The 19,346-nt window shown below is 47.5% G+C and overlaps 6 protein-coding genes across 6 annotated transcripts; all 6 read left to right on the forward strand.

Annotated features, from left to right (window-relative positions):
* Positions 1–310: 310 nt before the first annotated feature.
* LOC147315769 (inverted formin-2-like) lies at positions 311–1,925 on the forward strand. Its single transcript, XM_086258036.1, has 6 exons — positions 311–361; positions 444–514; positions 631–749; positions 884–1,048; positions 1,285–1,375; positions 1,750–1,925. The coding sequence occupies exons 3-6, from the start codon at positions 720–722 to the stop codon at positions 1,923–1,925; spliced, it is 462 nt and encodes a 153-aa protein (XP_086114162.1). The 5' UTR covers positions 311–361; positions 444–514; positions 631–719.
* A 1,878-nt stretch (positions 1,926–3,803) lies between these two features.
* Positions 3,804–5,010, forward strand: LOC147315770 (inverted formin-2-like). Its single transcript, XM_086258164.1, has 4 exons — positions 3,804–3,823; positions 3,959–4,133; positions 4,370–4,460; positions 4,835–5,010. Exons 1-4 carry the CDS (start codon positions 3,804–3,806, stop codon positions 5,008–5,010), a joined length of 462 nt encoding a protein of 153 aa, XP_086114290.1.
* Positions 5,011–6,888: 1,878 nt separating this feature from the next.
* On the forward strand, positions 6,889–8,095 carry LOC147315771 (inverted formin-2-like). The gene is made up of 4 exons (XM_086258165.1): positions 6,889–6,908; positions 7,044–7,218; positions 7,455–7,545; positions 7,920–8,095. The coding sequence occupies exons 1-4, from the start codon at positions 6,889–6,891 to the stop codon at positions 8,093–8,095; spliced, it is 462 nt and encodes a 153-aa protein (XP_086114291.1).
* A 2,678-nt stretch (positions 8,096–10,773) lies between these two features.
* On the forward strand, positions 10,774–12,373 carry LOC147315772 (inverted formin-2-like). Its single transcript, XM_086258037.1, has 6 exons — positions 10,774–10,824; positions 10,907–10,977; positions 11,094–11,212; positions 11,347–11,511; positions 11,748–11,838; positions 12,198–12,373. Exons 3-6 carry the CDS (start codon positions 11,183–11,185, stop codon positions 12,371–12,373), a joined length of 462 nt encoding a protein of 153 aa, XP_086114163.1. The 5' UTR covers positions 10,774–10,824; positions 10,907–10,977; positions 11,094–11,182.
* Positions 12,374–13,805: 1,432 nt separating this feature from the next.
* On the forward strand, positions 13,806–15,420 carry LOC147315773 (inverted formin-2-like). Its single transcript, XM_086258040.1, has 6 exons — positions 13,806–13,856; positions 13,939–14,009; positions 14,126–14,244; positions 14,379–14,543; positions 14,780–14,870; positions 15,245–15,420. The coding sequence occupies exons 3-6, from the start codon at positions 14,215–14,217 to the stop codon at positions 15,418–15,420; spliced, it is 462 nt and encodes a 153-aa protein (XP_086114166.1). The 5' UTR covers positions 13,806–13,856; positions 13,939–14,009; positions 14,126–14,214.
* Positions 15,421–16,930: 1,510 nt separating this feature from the next.
* On the forward strand, positions 16,931–18,545 carry LOC147315774 (inverted formin-2-like). Its single transcript, XM_086258041.1, has 6 exons — positions 16,931–16,981; positions 17,064–17,134; positions 17,251–17,369; positions 17,504–17,668; positions 17,905–17,995; positions 18,370–18,545. The coding sequence occupies exons 3-6, from the start codon at positions 17,340–17,342 to the stop codon at positions 18,543–18,545; spliced, it is 462 nt and encodes a 153-aa protein (XP_086114167.1). The 5' UTR covers positions 16,931–16,981; positions 17,064–17,134; positions 17,251–17,339.
* The last annotated feature ends 801 nt before the right edge of the window (positions 18,546–19,346 follow it).

Here is a 19,346-nt window from a genome sequence, read left to right on the forward strand (position 1 = left end):
TCTGAGATTAAAGTCAGAATTCTGACTTTAATCTCAGAAAAAAAAAAGTCAGAATTCTGAGATTAAAGTCAGAATTCTGAGATTAAAGTCAGAATTCTGACTTTAATCTCAGAAAAAAAAAAAGTCAGAATTCTGAGATTAAAGTCAGAATTCTGACTTTAATCTCAGAAAAAAAAAAAGTCAGAATTCTGAGATTAAAGTCAGAATTCTGAGATTAAAGTCAGAATTCTGACTTTAATCTCAGAAAAAAAAAAAGTCAGAATTCTGAGATTAAAGTCAGAATTCTGAGATTAAAGTCAGAATTCTGACCGAAACCAAAGCCAACAAGTCGAGAGTCACGCTGCTGCACCACATCCTGCAGGTAATGCTGGGAATACTACGAATACTGGGGAATACTGCAGTATTCTCATAATAATTCAGTTGCTGCTGTTTGTGACCCTTAGGAGGCTGAAGAGAATCACCCCGACCTGCTCAACCTGCCCGATGACCTGGAGATCTGTGCAAAGGCTGCTGGGTAAACACATATAGGAGTTCAGTCACGTACAGACTGCTGGGTGGAGTCTGTGACGTGGTAGCTCAGGTGTTTCGCCTGCAGCGGTGTTAAATGTTGCCCTCTGACTCCACCTGCAGGCTCAGCTTGGACTCTATTCAGTCTGAAACAAAGACTCTAAACAAACGGCTGAAAAACTCAGAGGAGCGTTTCCTCCTCATCTGACGACATGAAGGAGCAGTACCTGTCCACCATACAGGTGAGTCACTCAGGATGAGGCTGTCACCTTTACGGGCAGATAAATCCAGTCTGTACACTCACTGACACCGTTTTAGTGGGACAGACCTGCTGTTCCAGGTGAACTTACCTGTTGTTCTTATGTGGTGTTACCAGGAGAGCCTGCAGGCTGTTGAGCAGCTGCAACTCCTGCTGTCATCTGTGGAGGAGCAGAGGAAGCACCTGTCCGCCTACCTCTGTGAGGACAGCAGCAGCTTCTCCCTCGAAGAGCTCTTCAGCACCATCAAGGCATTCAGAGACCTCTTCCTTCGAACCCTCAAGGTCAGCGCCAATCGCAGTGCGGCTCAGTCTGCAGGACTCATACCCTGCCGCACGTTTGCATGTGTCATTTAAACTATGTCTCAGCCAGCCAATCGGCTCTGACTTGAACCGTGACAAAGTGTGGTAGCTGCCACACATTAGTCCTGTTTCCCTGTAAATGTTAAGCTCCGCCCTCTCTGGGGGGCCGGTTAGCCTGCTGAAGTTTGAACTGTGTGTTCCTTTTATTCTTCGATCAGGAGAACGAAGGTCACAGGGAGCAGGAGAAGAGGAGGAAGAGGTTGGAGGAAGGGAGGAAACTGAGAGAAGAAGCCCCCACCAGAAAGATCAGTAAGTCAGACACCATTATTTCACCTTAAATCCTCCCTCCTTAAATGGAGAGACAGGTGTCCCTCACCTGTCTCTCCAGGTGTGGCAGGTGAAGGACAGGTCAAGTGCAAGTGGAGAACAGGTGAGACATGTGAAGGGCCGGTGACGGACAGGTCGAGAATCAATAGCTGACATCAGCAACATTTTTCTGCAACAGTTTATCAGCAGCTGAATATTTAAAGGAAATGATGTGAGAGCATCAGGACGAGAAGAAAGTTTGTAAAGATTAAATGCTGCTGTACCTGTGAGGCTGTCAGGTGATGCAGTGACAGCTTTCACCTGTTGTTTGTGACACGTGCGCTAAGCTCACAGGGGAACGTGTGTCTGTGCTGCAGTTAGGACAGACATGGCCAATTGGGACGAAGGATGCACCGTCGACAACCTGCTGGCCGAGATCAGGAAGGGCTGCAGGCTGAGGAAGACAAGCCCACGGGCAGAGCCGGACGGTGGGGTCGAAGGTGAGAGCCCGGCAGGACTTCTGCAGACTTTCTTGTCACTACTGCTCGTTTGATCAAGTTCTCCTTTTCAGGTCACCCCGGGGTCACGCAGATGTCACCGGCCCAAGATAAGCCAGATTTTCCCGAGAAGCCTCGGGAGGAGGTCCGGACTCCCACACATCCACCTGCTGGAACCAGACCAGAACCGGAGCCAGCAGAGCCAGACAGAGCTGCCTCAGAGCTCCAGGCCCTCTGTGAACGCCCCGCAGCTGAGGTCCAGGGTCCGGAGTCTGAAGTGGACACCAGACCGGCGCAGCAGGAAGTCCAGCACACAGCTAGTCAGCAGGATGTGACCCAGGTCAACAGGAGCAAAGATCCTAACCCGGAAGATTCTGCTCCCCGGAACGCATCAAACACCTTAGACACCAGCCCAGCAGGTAGAGTGAGGCGCTGTGCTCTCTGCTTCAGGCTTTGAGCACGCTCAGTGCTGCTGTTTGTTTCTGAAACATGGAAATTTTAATGCTTCCTGTCCCACAGCCCACCCACACAGATCAAGTTGTGTTCAGTGTTTGCAGCAGAGTGACGGAGACTCGGCCGCAGATTACAGTTGAGTGGAGTCGAGATTGCCATACCATGGTGATGTAGCCGGGTCAGTCTGGCTGTTGTGATGTAGCTCTGAGTCTATGAGGTCACTTCCTGTTCCTGAACATTAGTGTTTCCTGTGACATGGTGAGCTGAGGCTCAGGCTGTAAGGTCTCATCAAGACGATGATAGAACATCCTTTAGTGTTGATGATGAAATAAGCTTTATATCTAGAAACCGACCAATCGTATCCTCTCTTTGATCTCCAGAAGGCCACACAGGAAGAAAGCGTTTGAAGAAAAAGAAAAAATGCATCCTTCAGTGAGGTGAGCTCACCTGCAGCTGTGCATAAATCCACGTCAGCGGCGATTCACTGCTGTCCTTCACTCTAAAGCATTTCATTGGTCGAAATGTTTTTATGTTGTGGGATTTAAGGTCTTTTTTTAAATATCATTTATTATTTTATTCTTCTTCTATGGTTCCAGGTACATGGGTCAGGACTTGTTTCTGTGGCGACAGGACTGGACCTGCAGGAGAACAAAGTGTTTAACCCTCTGTAGAACCTGGGACCATTTCGTGGCCTTTGCGTTTTTTAATTCCACACCATTTCCACTGTATTTTACGGAAGAGGATTAGGGCCACTGGAAAAAAAAAAGGAAAGAATTCTGACTTTAAAGTCAGAATTCTGACTTTAATCTCAGAATTCTGAAAAAAAGAAGTCAGAATTCTGAGATTAAAGTCAGAATTCTGACTTTTTTCAGAATTCTGAGATTAAAGTCAGAATTCTGAGATTAAAGTCAGAATTCTGAGATTAAAGTCAGAATTCTGACTTTAATCTCAGAAAAAAAAAAGTCAGAATTCTGAGATTAAAGTCAGAATTCTGACTTTAATCTCAGAAAAAAAAAAGTCAGAATTCTGAGATTAAAGTCAGAATTCTGAGATTAAAGTCAGAATTCTGACCGAAACCAAAGCCAACAAGTCGAGAGTCACGCTGCTGCACCACATCCTGCAGGTAATGCTGGGAATACTACGAATACTGGGGAATACTGCAGTATTCTCATAATAATTCAGTTGCTGCTGTTTGTGACCCTTAGGAGGCTGAAGAGAATCACCCCGACCTGCTCAACCTGCCCGATGACCTGGAGATCTGTGCAAAGGCTGCTGGGTAAACACATATAGGAGTTCAGTCACGTACAGACTGCTGGGTGGAGTCTGTGACGTGGTAGCTCAGGTGTTTCGCCTGCAGCGGTGTTAAATGTTGCCCTCTGACTCCACCTGCAGGCTCAGCTTGGACTCTATTCAGTCTGAAACAAAGACTCTAAACAAACGGCTGAAAAACTCAGAGGAGCGTTTCCTCCTCATCTGACGACATGAAGGAGCAGTACCTGTCCCACCATACAGGTGAGTCACTCAGGATGAGGCTGTCACCTTTACGGGCAGATAAATCCAGTCTGTACACTCACTGACACCGTTTTAGTGGGACAGACCTGCTGTTCCAGGTGAACTTACCTGTTGTTCTTATGTGGTGTTACCAGGAGAGCCTGCAGGCTGTTGAGCAGCTGCAACTCCTGCTGTCATCTGTGGAGGAGCAGAGGAAGCACCTGTCCGCCTACCTCTGTGAGGACAGCAGCAGCTTCTCCCTCGAAGAGCTCTTCAGCACCATCAAGGCATTCAGAGACCTCTTCCTTCGAACCCTCAAGGTCAGCGCCAATCGCAGTGCGGCTCAGTCTGCAGGACTCATACCCTGCCGCACGTTTGCATGTGTCATTTAAACTATGTCTCAGCCAGCCAATCGGCTCTGACTTGAACCGTGACAAAGTGTGGTAGCTGCCACACATTAGTCCTGTTTCCCTGTAAATGTTAAGCTCCGCCCTCTCTGGGGGGCCGGTTAGCCTGCTGAAGTTTGAACTGTGTGTTCCTTTTATTCTTCGATCAGGAGAACGAAGGTCACAGGGAGCAGGAGAAGAGGAGGAAGAGGTTGGAGGAAGGGAGGAAACTGAGAGAAGAAGCCCCCACCAGAAAGATCAGCAAGTCAGACACCATTATTTCACCTTAAATCCTCCCTCCTTAAATGGAGAGACAGGTGTCCCTCACCTGTCTCTCCAGGTGTGGCAGGTGAAGGACAGGTCAAGTGCAAGTGGAGAACAGGTGAGACATGTGAAGGGCCGGTGACGGACAGGTCGAGAATCAATAGCTGACATCAGCAACATTTTTCTGCAACAGTTTATCAGCAGCTGAATATTTAAAGGAAATGATGTGAGAGCATCAGGACGAGAAGAAAGTTTGTAAAGATTAAATGCTGCTGTACCTGTGAGGCTGTCAGGTGATGCAGTGACAGCTTTCACCTGTTGTTTGTGACACGTGCGCTAAGCTCACAGGGGAACGTGTGTCTGTGCTGCAGTTAGGACAGACATGGCCAATTGGGACGAAGGATGCACCGTCGACAACCTGCTGGCCGAGATCAGGAAGGGCTGCAGGCTGAGGAAGACAAGCCCACGGGCAGAGCCGGACGGTGGGGTCGAAGGTGAGAGCCCGGCAGGACTTCTGCAGACTTTCTTGTCACTACTGCTCGTTTGATCAAGTTCTCCTTTTCAGGTCACCCCGGGGTCACGCAGATGTCACCGGCCCAAGATAAGCCAGATTTTCCCGAGAAGCCTCGGGAGGAGGTCCGGACTCCCACACATCCACCTGCTGGAACCAGACCAGAACCGGAGCCAGCAGAGCCAGACAGAGCTGCCTCAGAGCTCCAGGCCCTCTGTGAACGCCCCGCAGCTGAGGTCCAGGGTCCGGAGTCTGAAGTGGACACCAGACCGGCGCAGCAGGAAGTCCAGCACACAGCTAGTCAGCAGGATGTGACCCAGGTCAACAGGAGCAAAGATCCTAACCCGGAAGATTCTGCTCCCCGGAACGCATCAAACACCTTAGACACCAGCCCAGCAGGTAGAGTGAGGCGCTGTGCTCTCTGCTTCAGGCTTTGAGCACGCTCAGTGCTGCTGTTTGTTTCTGAAACATGGAAATTTTAATGCTTCCTGTCCCACAGCCCACCCACACAGATCAAGTTGTGTTCAGTGTTTGCAGCAGAGTGACGGAGACTCGGCCGCAGATTACAGTTGAGTGGAGTCGAGATTGCCATACCATGGTGATGTAGCCGGGTCAGTCTGGCTGTTGTGATGTAGCTCTGAGTCTATGAGGTCACTTCCTGTTCCTGAACATTAGTGTTTCCTGTGACATGGTGAGCTGAGGCTCAGGCTGTAAGGTCTCATCAAGACGATGATAGAACATCCTTTAGTGTTGATGATGAAATAAGCTTTATATCTAGAAACCGACCAATCGTATCCTCTCTTTGATCTCCAGAAGGCCACACAGGAAGAAAGCGTTTGAAGAAAAAGAAAAAATGCATCCTTCAGTGAGGTGAGCTCACCTGCAGCTGTGCATAAATCCACGTCAGCGGCGATTCACTGCTGTCCTTCACTCTAAAGCATTTCATTGGTCGAAATGTTTTTATGTTGTGGGATTTAAGGTCTTTTTTTAAATATCATTTATTATTTTATTCTTCTTCTATGGTTCCAGGTACATGGGTCAGGACTTGTTTCTGTGGCGACAGGACTGGACCTGCAGGAGAACAAAGTGTTTAACCCTCTGTAGAACCTGGGACCATTTCGTGGCCTTTGCGTTTTTTAATTCCACACCATTTCCACTGTATTTTACGGAAGAGGATTAGGGCCACTGGAAAAAAAAAAGGAAAGAATTCTGACTTTAAAGTCAGAATTCTGACTTTAATCTCAGAATTCTGAAAAAAAGAAGTCAGAATTCTGAGATTAAAGTCAGAATTCTGACTTTTTTCAGAATTCTGAGATTAAAGTCAGAATTCTGAGATTAAAGTCAGAATTCTGAGATTAAAGTCAGAATTCTGACTTTAATCTCAGAAAAAAAAAAGTCAGAATTCTGAGATTAAAGTCAGAATTCTGACTTTAATCTCAGAAAAAAAAAAGTCAGAATTCTGAGATTAAAGTCAGAATTCTGAGATTAAAGTCAGAATTCTGACCGAAACCAAAGCCAACAAGTCGAGAGTCACGCTGCTGCACCACATCCTGCAGGTAATGCTGGGAATACTACGAATACTGGGGAATACTGCAGTATTCTCATAATAATTCAGTTGCTGCTGTTTGTGACCCTTAGGAGGCTGAAGAGAATCACCCCGACCTGCTCAACCTGCCCGATGACCTGGAGATCTGTGCAAAGGCTGCTGGGTAAACACATATAGGAGTTCAGTCACGTACAGACTGCTGGGTGGAGTCTGTGACGTGGTAGCTCAGGTGTTTCGCCTGCAGCGGTGTTAAATGTTGCCCTCTGACTCCACCTGCAGGCTCAGCTTGGACTCTATTCAGTCTGAAACAAAGACTCTAAACAAACGGCTGAAAAACTCAGAGGAGCGTTTCCTCCTCATCTGACGACATGAAGGAGCAGTACCTGTCCCACCATACAGGTGAGTCACTCAGGATGAGGCTGTCACCTTTACGGGCAGATAAATCCAGTCTGTACACTCACTGACACCGTTTTAGTGGGACAGACCTGCTGTTCCAGGTGAACTTACCTGTTGTTCTTATGTGGTGTTACCAGGAGAGCCTGCAGGCTGTTGAGCAGCTGCAACTCCTGCTGTCATCTGTGGAGGAGCAGAGGAAGCACCTGTCCGCCTACCTCTGTGAGGACAGCAGCAGCTTCTCCCTCGAAGAGCTCTTCAGCACCATCAAGGCATTCAGAGACCTCTTCCTTCGAACCCTCAAGGTCAGCGCCAATCGCAGTGCGGCTCAGTCTGCAGGACTCATACCCTGCCGCACGTTTGCATGTGTCATTTAAACTATGTCTCAGCCAGCCAATCGGCTCTGACTTGAACCGTGACAAAGTGTGGTAGCTGCCACACATTAGTCCTGTTTCCCTGTAAATGTTAAGCTCCGCCCTCTCTGGGGGGCCGGTTAGCCTGCTGAAGTTTGAACTGTGTGTTCCTTTTATTCTTCGATCAGGAGAACGAAGGTCACAGGGAGCAGGAGAAGAGGAGGAAGAGGTTGGAGGAAGGGAGGAAACTGAGAGAAGAAGCCCCCACCAGAAAGATCAGCAAGTCAGACACCATTATTTCACCTTAAATCCTCCCTCCTTAAATGGAGAGACAGGTGTCCCTCACCTGTCTCTCCAGGTGTGGCAGGTGAAGGACAGGTCAAGTGCAAGTGGAGAACAGGTGAGACATGTGAAGGGCCGGTGACGGACAGGTCGAGAATCAATAGCTGACATCAGCAACATTTTTCTGCAACAGTTTATCAGCAGCTGAATATTTAAAGGAAATGATGTGAGAGCATCAGGACGAGAAGAAAGTTTGTAAAGATTAAATGCTGCTGTACCTGTGAGGCTGTCAGGTGATGCAGTGACAGCTTTCACCTGTTGTTTGTGACACGTGCGCTAAGCTCACAGGGGAACGTGTGTCTGTGCTGCAGTTAGGACAGACATGGCCAATTGGGACGAAGGATGCACCGTCGACAACCTGCTGGCCGAGATCAGGAAGGGCTGCAGGCTGAGGAAGACAAGCCCACGGGCAGAGCCGGACGGTGGGGTCGAAGGTGAGAGCCCGGCAGGACTTCTGCAGACTTTCTTGTCACTACTGCTCGTTTGATCAAGTTCTCCTTTTCAGGTCACCCCGGGGTCACGCAGATGTCACCGGCCCAAGATAAGCCAGATTTTCCCGAGAAGCCTCGGGAGGAGGTCCGGACTCCCACACATCCACCTGCTGGAACCAGACCAGAACCGGAGCCAGCAGAGCCAGACAGAGCTGCCTCAGAGCTCCAGGCCCTCTGTGAACGCCCCGCAGCTGAGGTCCAGGGTCCGGAGTCTGAAGTGGACACCAGACCGGCGCAGCAGGAAGTCCAGCACACAGCTAGTCAGCAGGATGTGACCCAGGTCAACAGGAGCAAAGATCCTAACCCGGAAGATTCTGCTCCCCGGAACGCATCAAACACCTTAGACACCAGCCCAGCAGGTAGAGTGAGGCGCTGTGCTCTCTGCTTCAGGCTTTGAGCACGCTCAGTGCTGCTGTTTGTTTCTGAAACATGGAAATTTTAATGCTTCCTGTCCCACAGCCCACCCACACAGATCAAGTTGTGTTCAGTGTTTGCAGCAGAGTGACGGAGACTCGGCCGCAGATTACAGTTGAGTGGAGTCGAGATTGCCATACCATGGTGATGTAGCCGGGTCAGTCTGGCTGTTGTGATGTAGCTCTGAGTCTATGAGGTCACTTCCTGTTCCTGAACATTAGTGTTTCCTGTGACATGGTGAGCTGAGGCTCAGGCTGTAAGGTCTCATCAAGACGATGATAGAACATCCTTTAGTGTTGATGATGAAATAAGCTTTATATCTAGAAACCGACCAATCGTATCCTCTCTTTGATCTCCAGAAGGCCACACAGGAAGAAAGCGTTTGAAGAAAAAGAAAAAATGCATCCTTCAGTGAGGTGAGCTCACCTGCAGCTGTGCATAAATCCACGTCAGCGGCGATTCACTGCTGTCCTTCACTCTAAAGCATTTCATTGGTCGAAATGTTTTTATGTTGTGGGATTTAAGGTCTTTTTTTAAATATCATTTATTATTTTATTCTTCTTCTATGGTTCCAGGTACATGGGTCAGGACTTGTTTCTGTGGCGACAGGACTGGACCTGCAGGAGAACAAAGTGTTTAACCCTCTGTAGAACCTGGGACCATTTCGTGGCCTTTGCGTTTTTTAATTCCACACCATTTCCACTGTGTTTTACGGAAGAGGATTAGGGCCACTGGAAAAAAAAAAGGAAAGAATTCTGACTTTAAAGTCAGAATTCTGAGATTAAAGTCAGAATTCTGACTTTAATCTCAGAATTCTGAAAAAAAGAAGTCAGAATTCTGAGATTAAAGTCAGAATCCTGACTTTTTTCAGAATCCTGACTTTTTTCAGAATTCTGAGATTAAAGTCAGAATTCTGAGATTAAAGTCAGAATTCTGACTTTAATCTCAGAAAAAAAAAAGTCAGAATTCTGAGATTAAAGTCAGAATTCTGAGATTAAAGTCAGAATTCTGAGATTAAAGTCAGAATTCTGAGATTAAAGTCAGAATTCTGACTTTAATCTCAGAAAAAAAAAAGTCAGAATTCTGAGATTAAAGTCAGAATTCTGAGATTAAAGTCAGAATTCTGAGATTAAAGTCAGAATTCTGAGATTAAAGTCAGAATTCTGACTTTAATCTCAGAAAAAAAAAAGTCAGAATTCTGAGATTAAAGTCAGAATTCTGAGATTAAAGTCAGAATTCTGAGATTAAAGTCAGAATTCTGAGATTAAAGTCAGAATTCTGAGATTAAAGTCAGAATTCTGACTTTAATCTCAGAAAAAAAAAAGTCAGAATTCTGAGATTAAAGTCAGAATTCTGAGATTAAAGTCAGAATTCTGAGATTAAAGTCAGAATTCTGAGATTAAAGTCAGAATTCTGACTTTAATCTCAGAAAAAAAAAAGTCAGAATTCTGAGATTAATCTCAGAATTCTGACTTTAATCTCAGAATTCTGACTTTTTTTTTTCTGAGATTAAAGTCAGAATTCTGACTTTAATCTCAGAATTCTGAAAAAAAGAAGTCAGAATTCTGAGATTAAAGTCAGAATCCTGACTTTTTTCAGAATCCTGACTTTTTTCAGAATTCTGAGATTAAAGTCAGAATTCTGAGATTAAAGTCAGAATTCTGACTTTAATCTCAGAAAAAAAAAAGTCAGAATTCTGAGATTAAAGTCAGAATTCTGAGATTAAAGTCAGAATTCTGAGATTAAAGTCAGAATTCTGAGATTAAAGTCAGAATTCTGAGATTAAAGTCAGAATTCTGACTTTAAAGTCAGAATTCTGACTTTAATCTCAGAAAAAAAAAAGTCAGAATTCTGAGATTAAAGTCAGAATTCTGAGATTAAAGTCAGAATTCTGAGATTAAAGTCAGAATTCTGAGATTAAAGTCAGAATTCTGAGATTAAAGTCAGAATTCTGACTTTAATCTCAGAAAAAAAAAAGTCAGAATTCTGAGATTAAAGTCAGAATTCTGAGATTAAAGTCAGAATTCTGAGATTAAAGTCAGAATTCTGACTTTAATCTCAGAAAAAAAAAAAGTCAGAATTCTGAGATTAAAGTCAGAATTCTGACTTTAATCTCAGAAAAAAAAAAAGTCAGAATTCTGAGATTAAAGTCAGAATTCTGAGATTAAAGTCAGAATTCTGACTTTAATCTCAGAAAAAAAAAAAGTCAGAATTCTGAGATTAAAGTCAGAATTCTGAGATTAAAGTCAGAATTCTGACCGAAACCAAAGCCAACAAGTCGAGAGTCACGCTGCTGCACCACATCCTGCAGGTAATGCTGGGAATACTACGAATACTGGGGAATACTGCAGTATTCTCATAATAATTCAGTTGCTGCTGTTTGTGACCCTTAGGAGGCTGAAGAGAATCACCCCGACCTGCTCAACCTGCCCGATGACCTGGAGATCTGTGCAAAGGCTGCTGGGTAAACACATATAGGAGTTCAGTCACGTACAGACTGCTGGGTGGAGTCTGTGACGTGGTAGCTCAGGTGTTTCGCCTGCAGCGGTGTTAAATGTTGCCCTCTGACTCCACCTGCAGGCTCAGCTTGGACTCTATTCAGTCTGAAACAAAGACTCTAAACAAACGGCTGAAAAACTCAGAGGAGCGTTTCCTCCTCATCTGACGACATGAAGGAGCAGTACCTGTCCACCATACAGGTGAGTCACTCAGGATGAGGCTGTCACCTTTACGGGCAGATAAATCCAGTCTGTACACTCACTGACACCGTTTTAGTGGGACAGACCTGCTGTTCCAGGTGAACTTACCTGTTGTTCTTATGTGGTGTTACCAGGAGAGCCTGCAGGCTGTTGAGCAGCTGCAACTCCTGCTGTCATCTGTGGAGGAGCAGAGGAAGCACCTGTCCGCCTACCTCTGTGAGGACAGCAGCAGCTTCTCCCTCGAAGAGCTCTTCAGCACCATCAAGGCATTCAGAGACCTCTTCCTTCGAACCCTCAAGGTCAGCGCCAATCGCAGTGCGGCTCAGTCTGCAGGACTCATACCCTGCCGCACGTTTGCATGTGTCATTTAAACTATGTCTCAGCCAGCCAATCGGCTCTGACTTGAACCGTGACAAAGTGTGGTAGCTGCCACACATTAGTCCTGTTTCCCTGTAAATGTTAAGCTCCGCCCTCTCTGGGGGGCCGGTTAGCCTGCTGAAGTTTGAACTGTGTGTTCCTTTTATTCTTCGATCAGGAGAACGAAGGTCACAGGGAGCAGGAGAAGAGGAGGAAGAGGTTGGAGGAAGGGAGGAAACTGAGAGAAGAAGCCCCCACCAGAAAGATCAGCAAGTCAGACACCATTATTTCACCTTAAATGGAGAGACAGGTGTCCCTCACCTGTCTCTCCAGGTGTGGCAGGTGAAGGACAGGTCAAGTGCAAGTGGAGAACAGGTGAGACATGTGAAGGGCCGGTGACGGACAGGTCGAGAATCAATAGCTGACATCAGCAACATTTTTCTGCAACAGTTTATCAGCAGCTGAATATTTAAAGGAAATGATGTGAGAGCATCAGGACGAGAAGAAAGTTTGTAAAGATTAAATGCTGCTGTACCTGTGAGGCTGTCAGGTGATGCAGTGACAGCTTTCACCTGTTGTTTGTGACACGTGCGCTAAGCTCACAGGGGAACGTGTGTCTGTGCTGCAGTTAGGACAGACATGGCCAATTGGGACGAAGGATGCACCGTCGACAACCTGCTGGCCGAGATCAGGAAGGGCTGCAGGCTGAGGAAGACAAGCCCACGGGCAGAGCCGGACGGTGGGGTCGAAGGTGAGAGCCCGGCAGGACTTCTGCAGACTTTCTTGTCACTACTGCTCGTTTGATCAAGTTCTCCTTTTCAGGTCACCCCGGGGTCACGCAGATGTCACCGGCCCAAGATAAGCCAGATTTTCCCGAGAAGCCTCGGGAGGAGGTCCGGACTCCCACACATCCACCTGCTGGAACCAGACCAGAACCGGAGCCAGCAGAGCCAGACAGAGCTGCCTCAGAGCTCCAGGCCCTCTGTGAACGCCCCGCAGCTGAGGTCCAGGGTCCGGAGTCTGAAGTGGACACCAGACCGGCGCAGCAGGAAGTCCAGCACACAGCTAGTCAGCAGGATGTGACCCAGGTCAACAGGAGCAAAGATCCTAACCCGGAAGATTCTGCTCCCCGGAACGCATCAAACACCTTAGACACCAGCCCAGCAGGTAGAGTGAGGCGCTGTGCTCTCTGCTTCAGGCTTTGAGCACGCTCAGTGCTGCTGTTTGTTTCTGAAACATGGAAATTTTAATGCTTCCTGTCCCACAGCCCACCCACACAGATCAAGTTGTGTTCAGTGTTTGCAGCAGAGTGACGGAGACTCGGCCGCAGATTACAGTTGAGTGGAGTCGAGATTGCCATACCATGGTGATGTAGCCGGGTCAGTCTGGCTGTTGTGATGTAGCTCTGAGTCTATGAGGTCACTTCCTGTTCCTGAACATTAGTGTTTCCTGTGACATGGTGAGCTGAGGCTCAGGCTGTAAGGTCTCATCAAGACGATGATAGAACATCCTTTAGTGTTGATGATGAAATAAGCTTTATATCTAGAAACCGACCAATCGTATCCTCTCTTTGATCTCCAGAAGGCCACACAGGAAGAAAGCGTTTGAAGAAAAAGAAAAAATGCATCCTTCAGTGAGGTGAGCTCACCTGCAGCTGTGCATAAATCCACGTCAGCGGCGATTCACTGCTGTCCTTCACTCTAAAGCATTTCATTGGTCGAAATGTTTTTATGTTGTGGGATTTAAGGTCTTTTTTTAAATATCATTTATTATTTTATTCTTCTTCTATGGTTCCAGGTACATGGGTCAGGACTTGTTTCTGTGGCGACAGGACTGGACCTGCAGGAGAACAAAGTGTTTAACCCTCTGTAGAACCTGGGACCATTTCGTGGCCTTTGCGTTTTTTAATTCCACACCATTTCCACTGTATTTTACGGAAGAGGATTAGGGCCACTGGAAAAAAAAAAGGAAAGAATTCTGACTTTAAAGTCAGAATTCTGACTTTAATCTCAGAATTCTGAAAAAAAGAAGTCAGAATTCTGAGATTAAAGTCAGAATTCTGACTTTAATCTCAGAAAAAAAAAAGTCAGAATTCTGAGATTAAAGTCAGAATTCTGAGATTAAAGTCAGAATTCTGAGATTAAAGTCAGAATTCTGACTTTAATCTCAGAAAAAAAAAAAGTCAGAATTCTGAGATTAAAGTCAGAATTCTGAGATTAAAGTCAGAATTCTGACCGAAACCAAAGCCAACAAGTCGAGAGTCACGCTGCTGCACCACATCCTGCAGGTAATGCTGGGAATACTACGAATACTGGGGAATACTGCAGTATTCTCATAATAATTCAGTTGCTGCTGTTTGTGACCCTTAGGAGGCTGAAGAGAATCACCCCGACCTGCTCAACCTGCCCGATGACCTGGAGATCTGTGCAAAGGCTGCTGGGTAAACACATATAGGAGTTCAGTCACGTACAGACTGCTGGGTGGAGTCTGTGACGTGGTAGCTCAGGTGTTTCGCCTGCAGCGGTGTTAAATGTTGCCCTCTGACTCCACCTGCAGGCTCAGCTTGGACTCTATTCAGTCTGAAACAAAGACTCTAAACAAACGGCTGAAAAACTCAGAGGAGCGTTTCCTCCTCATCTGACGACATGAAGGAGCAGTACCTGTCCACCATACAGGTGAGTCACTCAGGATGAGGCTGTCACCTTTACGGGCAGATAAATCCAGTCTGTACACTCACTGACACCGTTTTAGTGGGACAGACCTGCTGTTCCAGGTGAACTTACCTGTTGTTCTTATGTGGTGTTACCAGGAGAGCCTGCAGGCTGTTGAGCAGCTGCAACTCCTGCTGTCATCTGTGGAGGAGCAGAGGAAGCACCTGTCCGCCTACCTCTGTGAGGACAGCAGCAGCTTCTCCCTCGAAGAGCTCTTCAGCACCATCAAGGCATTCAGAGACCTCTTCCTTCGAACCCTCAAGGTCAGCGCCAATCGCAGTGCGGCTCAGTCTGCAGGACTCATACCCTGCCGCACGTTTGCATGTGTCATTTAAACTATGTCTCAGCCAGCCAATCGGCTCTGACTTGAACCGTGACAAAGTGTGGTAGCTGCCACACATTAGTCCTGTTTCCCTGTAAATGTTAAGCTCCGCCCTCTCTGGGGGGCCGGTTAGCCTGCTGAAGTTTGAACTGTGTGTTCCTTTTATTCTTCGATCAGGAGAACGAAGGTCACAGGGAGCAGGAGAAGAGGAGGAAGAGGTTGGAGGAAGGGAGGAAACTGAGAGAAGAAGCCCCCACCAGAAAGATCAGCAAGTCAGACACCATTATTTCACCTTAAATCCTCCCTCCTTAAATGGAGAGACAGGTGTCCCTCACCTGTCTCTCCAGGTGTGGCAGGTGAAGGACAGGTCAAGTGCAAGTGGAGAACAGGTGAGACATGTGAAGGGCCGGTGACGGACAGGTCGAGAATCAATAGCTGACATCAGCAACATTTTTCTGCAACAGTTTATCAGCAGCTGAATATTTAAAGGAAATGATGTGAGAGCATCAGGACGAGAAGAAAGTTTGTAAAGATTAAATGCTGCTGTACCTGTGAGGCTGTCAGGTGATGCAGTGACAGCTTTCACCTGTTGTTTGTGACACGTGCGCTAAGCTCACAGGGGAACGTGTGTCTGTGCTGCAGTTAGGACAGACATGGCCAATTGGGACGAAGGATGCACCGTCGACAACCTGCTGGCCGAGATCAGGAAGGGCTGCAGGCTGAGGAAGACAAGCCCACGGGCAGAGCCGGACGGTGGGGTCGAAGGTGAGAGCCCGGCAGGACTTCTGCAGACTTTCTTGTCACTACTGCTCGTTTGATCAAGTTCTCCTTTTCAGGTCACCCCGGGGTCACGCAGATGTCACCGGCCCAAGATAAGCCAGATTTTCCCGAGAAGCCTCGGGAGGAGGTCCGGACTCCCACACATCCACCTGCTGGAACCAGACCAGAACCGGAGCCAGCAGAGCCAGACAGAGCTGCCTCAGAGCTCCAGGCCCTCTGTGAACGCCCCGCAGCTGAGGTCCAGGGTCCGGAGTCTGAAGTGGACACCAGACCGGCGCAGCAGGAAGTCCAGCACACAGCTAGTCAGCAGGATGTGACCCAGGTCAACAGGAGCAAAGATCCTAACCCGGAAGATTCTGCTCCCCGGAACGCATCAAACACCTTAGACACCAGCCCAGCAGGTAGAGTGAGGCGCTGTGCTCTCTGCTTCAGGCTTTGAGCACGCTCAGTGCTGCTGTTTGTTTCTGAAACATGGAAATTTTAATGCTTCCTGTCCCACAGCCCACCCACACAGATCAAGTTGTGTTCAGTGTTTGCAGCAGAGTGACGGAGACTCGGCCGCAGATTACAGTTGAGTGGAGTCGAGATTGCCATACCATGGTGATGTAGCCGGGTCAGTCTGGCTGTTGTGATGTAGCTCTGAGTCTATGAGGTCACTTCCTGTTCCTGAACATTAGTGTTTCCTGTGACATGGTGAGCTGAGGCTCAGGCTGTAAGGTCTCATCAAGACGATGATAGAACATCCTTTAGTGTTGATGATGAAATAAGCTTTATATCTAGAAACCGACCAATCGTATCCTCTCTTTGATCTCCAGAAGGCCACACAGGAAGAAAGCGTTTGAAGAAAAAGAAAAAATGCATCCTTCAGTGAGGTGAGCTCACCTGCAGCTGTGCATAAATCCACGTCAGCGGCGATTCACTGCTGTCCTTCACTCTAAAGCATTTCATTGGTCGAAATGTTTTTATGTTGTGGGATTTAAGGTCTTTTTTTAAATATCATTTATTATTTTATTCTTCTTCTATGGTTCCAGGTACATGGGTCAGGACTTGTTTCTGTGGCGACAGGACTGGACCTGCAGGAGAACAAAGTGTTTAACCCTCTGTAGAACCTGGGACCATTTCGTGGCCTTTGCGTTTTTTAATTCCACACCATTTCCACTGTATTTTACGGAAGAGGATTAGGGCCACTGGAAAAAAAAAAGGAAAGAATTCTGACTTTAAAGTCAGAATTCTGACTTTAATCTCAGAATTCTGAAAAAAAGAAGTCAGAATTCTGAGATTAAAGTCAGAATTCTGACTTTTTTCAGAATTCTGAGATTAAAGTCAGAATTCTGAGATTAAAGTCAGAATTCTGAGATTAAAGTCAGAATTCTGAGATTAAAGTCAGAATTCTGACTTTAATCTCAGAAAAAAAAAAGTCAGAATTCTGAGATTAAAGTCAGAATTCTGAGATTAAAGTCAGAATTCTGACTTTAATCTCAGAAAAAAAAAAAGTCAGAATTCTGAGATTAAAGTCAGAATTCTGAGATTAAAGTCAGAATTCTGACCGAAACCAAAGCCAACAAGTCGAGAGTCACGCTGCTGCACCACATCCTGCAGGTAATGCTGGGAATACTACGAATACTGGGGAATACTGCAGTATTCTCATAATAATTCAGTTGCTGCTGTTTGTGACCCTTAGGAGGCTGAAGAGAATCACCCCGACCTGCTCAACCTGCCCGATGACCTGGAGATCTGTGCAAAGGCTGCTGGGTAAACACATATAGGAGTTCAGTCACGTACAGACTGCTGGGTGGAGTCTGTGACGTGGTAGCTCAGGTGTTTCGCCTGCAGCGGTGTTAAATGTTGCCCTCTGACTCCACCTGCAGGCTCAGCTTGGACTCTATTCAGTCTGAAACAAAGACTCTAAACAAACGGCTGAAAAACTCAGAGGAGCGTTTCCTCCTCATCTGACGACATGAAGGAGCAGTACCTGTCCACCATACAGGTGAGTCACTCAGGATGAGGCTGTCACCTTTACGGGCAGATAAATCCAGTCTGTACACTCACTGACACCGTTTTAGTGGGACAGACCTGCTGTTCCAGGTGAACTTACCTGTTGTTCTTATGTGGTGTTACCAGGAGAGCCTGCAGGCTGTTGAGCAGCTGCAACTCCTGCTGTCATCTGTGGAGGAGCAGAGGAAGCACCTGTCCGCCTACCTCTGTGAGGACAGCAGCAGCTTCTCCCTCGAAGAGCTCTTCAGCACCATCAAGGCATTCAGAGACCTCTTCCTTCGAACCCTCAAGGTCAGCGCCAATCGCAGTGCGGCTCAGTCTGCAGGACTCATACCCTGCCGCACGTTTGCATGTGTCATTTAAACTATGTCTCAGCCAGCCAATCGGCTCTGACTTGAACCGTGACAAAGTGTGGTAGCTGCCACACATTAGTCCTGTTTCCCTGTAAATGTTAAGCTCCGCCCTCTCTGGGGGGCCGGTTAGCCTGCTGAAGTTTGAACTGTGTGTTCCTTTTATTCTTCGATCAGGAGAACGAAGGTCACAGGGAGCAGGAGAAGAGGAGGAAGAGGTTGGAGGAAGGGAGGAAACTGAGAGAAGAAGCCCCCACCAGAAAGATCAGCAAGTCAGACACCATTATTTCACCTTAAATCCTCCCTCCTTAAATGGAGAGACAGGTGTCCCTCACCTGTCTCTCCAGGTGTGGCAGGTGAAGGACAGGTCAAGTGCAAGTGGAGAACAGGTGAGACATGTGAAGGGCCGGTGACGGACAGGTCGAGAATCAATAGCTGACATCAGCAACATTTTTCTGCAACAGTTTATCAGCAGCTGAATATTTAAAGGAAATGATGTGAGAGCATCAGGACGAGAAGAAAGTTTGTAAAGATTAAATGCTGCTGTACCTGTGAGGCTGTCAGGTGATGCAGTGACAGCTTTCACCTGTTGTTTGTGACACGTGCGCTAAGCTCACAGGGGAACGTGTGTCTGTGCTGCAGTTAGGACAGACATGGCCAATTGGGACGAAGGATGCACCGTCGACAACCTGCTGGCCGAGATCAGGAAGGGCTGCAGGCTGAGGAAGACAAGCCCACGGGCAGAGCCGGACGGTGGGGTCGAAGGTGAGAGCCCGGCAGGACTTCTGCAGACTTTCTTGTCACTACTGCTCGTTTGATCAAGTTCTCCTTTTCAGGTCACCCCGGGGTCACGCAGATGTCACCGGCCCAAGATAAGCCAGATTTTCCCGAGAAGCCTCGGGAGGAGGTCCGGACTCCCACACATCCACCTGCTGGAACCAGACCAGAACCGGAGCCAGCAGAGCCAGACAGAGCTGCCTCAGAGCTCCAGGCCCTCTGTGAACGCCCCGCAGCTGAGGTCCAGGGTCCGGAGTCTGAAGTGGACACCAGACCGGCGCAGCAGGAAGTCCAGCACACAGCTAGTCAGCAGGATGTGACCCAGGTCAACAGGAGCAAAGATCCTAACCCGGAAGATTCTGCTCCCCGGAACGCATCAAACACCTTAGACACCAGCCCAGCAGGTAGAGTGAGGCGCTGTGCTCTCTGCTTCAGGCTTTGAGCACGCTCAGTGCTGCTGTTTGTTTCTGAAACATGGAAATTTTAATGCTTCCTGTCCCACAGCCCACCCACACAGATCAAGTTGTGTTCAGTGTTTGCAGCAGAGTGACGGAGACTCGGCCGCAGATTACAGTTGAGTGGAGTCGAGATTGCCATACCATGGTGATGTAGCCGGGTCAGTCTGGCTGTTGTGATGTAGCTCTGAGTCTATGAGGTCACTTCCTGTTCCTGAACATTAGTGTTTCCTGTGACATGGTGAGCTGAGGCTCAGGCTGTAAGGTCTCATCAAGACGATGATAGAACATCCTTTAGTGTTGATGATGAAATAAGCTTTATATCTAGAAACCGACCAATCGTATCCTCTCTTTGATCTCCAGAAGGCCACACAGGAAGAAAGCGTT

The sequence above is a fragment of the Aulonocara sp. 'chitande type north' Nkhata Bay genome, linkage group LG13 (genome assembly GCF_057382095.1).
Source record: "Aulonocara sp. 'chitande type north' Nkhata Bay isolate Kocher_YH1m ecotype deep benthic linkage group LG13, A_spYH_male_GT1.1, whole genome shotgun sequence".
Classification (NCBI taxonomy): domain Eukaryota; kingdom Metazoa; phylum Chordata; class Actinopteri; order Cichliformes; family Cichlidae; genus Aulonocara; species Aulonocara sp. 'chitande type north' Nkhata Bay.

What these genes read in the sequence shown, in the direction of transcription:
- LOC147315773 (XM_086258040.1), top strand. Translation starts at nt 14,215, where the DNA reads ATGAAGGAGCAGTACCTGTCCACCATACAG. An exon ending in TCTTCCTTCGAACCCTCAAG is followed by an intron (nt 14,544 to 14,779) that starts GTCAGCGCCAAT and finishes TTCTTCGATCAG; the next exon opens with GAGAACGAAGGTCACAGGGA. An exon ending in AGCCCCCACCAGAAAGATCA is followed by an intron (nt 14,871 to 15,244) that starts GCAAGTCAGACA and finishes TCTGTGCTGCAG; the next exon opens with TTAGGACAGACATGGCCAAT.
- LOC147315769 (XM_086258036.1), top strand. Translation starts at nt 720, where the DNA reads ATGAAGGAGCAGTACCTGTCCACCATACAG. An exon ending in AGTACCTGTCCACCATACAG is followed by an intron (nt 750 to 883) that starts GTGAGTCACTCA and finishes TGGTGTTACCAG; the next exon opens with GAGAGCCTGCAGGCTGTTGA. An exon ending in TCTTCCTTCGAACCCTCAAG is followed by an intron (nt 1,049 to 1,284) that starts GTCAGCGCCAAT and finishes TTCTTCGATCAG; the next exon opens with GAGAACGAAGGTCACAGGGA.
- LOC147315772 (XM_086258037.1), top strand. Translation starts at nt 11,183, where the DNA reads ATGAAGGAGCAGTACCTGTCCACCATACAG. An exon ending in AGTACCTGTCCACCATACAG is followed by an intron (nt 11,213 to 11,346) that starts GTGAGTCACTCA and finishes TGGTGTTACCAG; the next exon opens with GAGAGCCTGCAGGCTGTTGA. An exon ending in AGCCCCCACCAGAAAGATCA is followed by an intron (nt 11,839 to 12,197) that starts GCAAGTCAGACA and finishes TCTGTGCTGCAG; the next exon opens with TTAGGACAGACATGGCCAAT.
- LOC147315770 (XM_086258164.1), top strand. Translation starts at nt 3,804, where the DNA reads ATGAAGGAGCAGTACCTGTC. An exon ending in TCTTCCTTCGAACCCTCAAG is followed by an intron (nt 4,134 to 4,369) that starts GTCAGCGCCAAT and finishes TTCTTCGATCAG; the next exon opens with GAGAACGAAGGTCACAGGGA. An exon ending in AGCCCCCACCAGAAAGATCA is followed by an intron (nt 4,461 to 4,834) that starts GCAAGTCAGACA and finishes TCTGTGCTGCAG; the next exon opens with TTAGGACAGACATGGCCAAT.
- LOC147315774 (XM_086258041.1), top strand. Translation starts at nt 17,340, where the DNA reads ATGAAGGAGCAGTACCTGTCCACCATACAG. An exon ending in AGTACCTGTCCACCATACAG is followed by an intron (nt 17,370 to 17,503) that starts GTGAGTCACTCA and finishes TGGTGTTACCAG; the next exon opens with GAGAGCCTGCAGGCTGTTGA. An exon ending in AGCCCCCACCAGAAAGATCA is followed by an intron (nt 17,996 to 18,369) that starts GCAAGTCAGACA and finishes TCTGTGCTGCAG; the next exon opens with TTAGGACAGACATGGCCAAT.
- LOC147315771 (XM_086258165.1), top strand. Translation starts at nt 6,889, where the DNA reads ATGAAGGAGCAGTACCTGTC. An exon ending in TCTTCCTTCGAACCCTCAAG is followed by an intron (nt 7,219 to 7,454) that starts GTCAGCGCCAAT and finishes TTCTTCGATCAG; the next exon opens with GAGAACGAAGGTCACAGGGA. An exon ending in AGCCCCCACCAGAAAGATCA is followed by an intron (nt 7,546 to 7,919) that starts GCAAGTCAGACA and finishes TCTGTGCTGCAG; the next exon opens with TTAGGACAGACATGGCCAAT.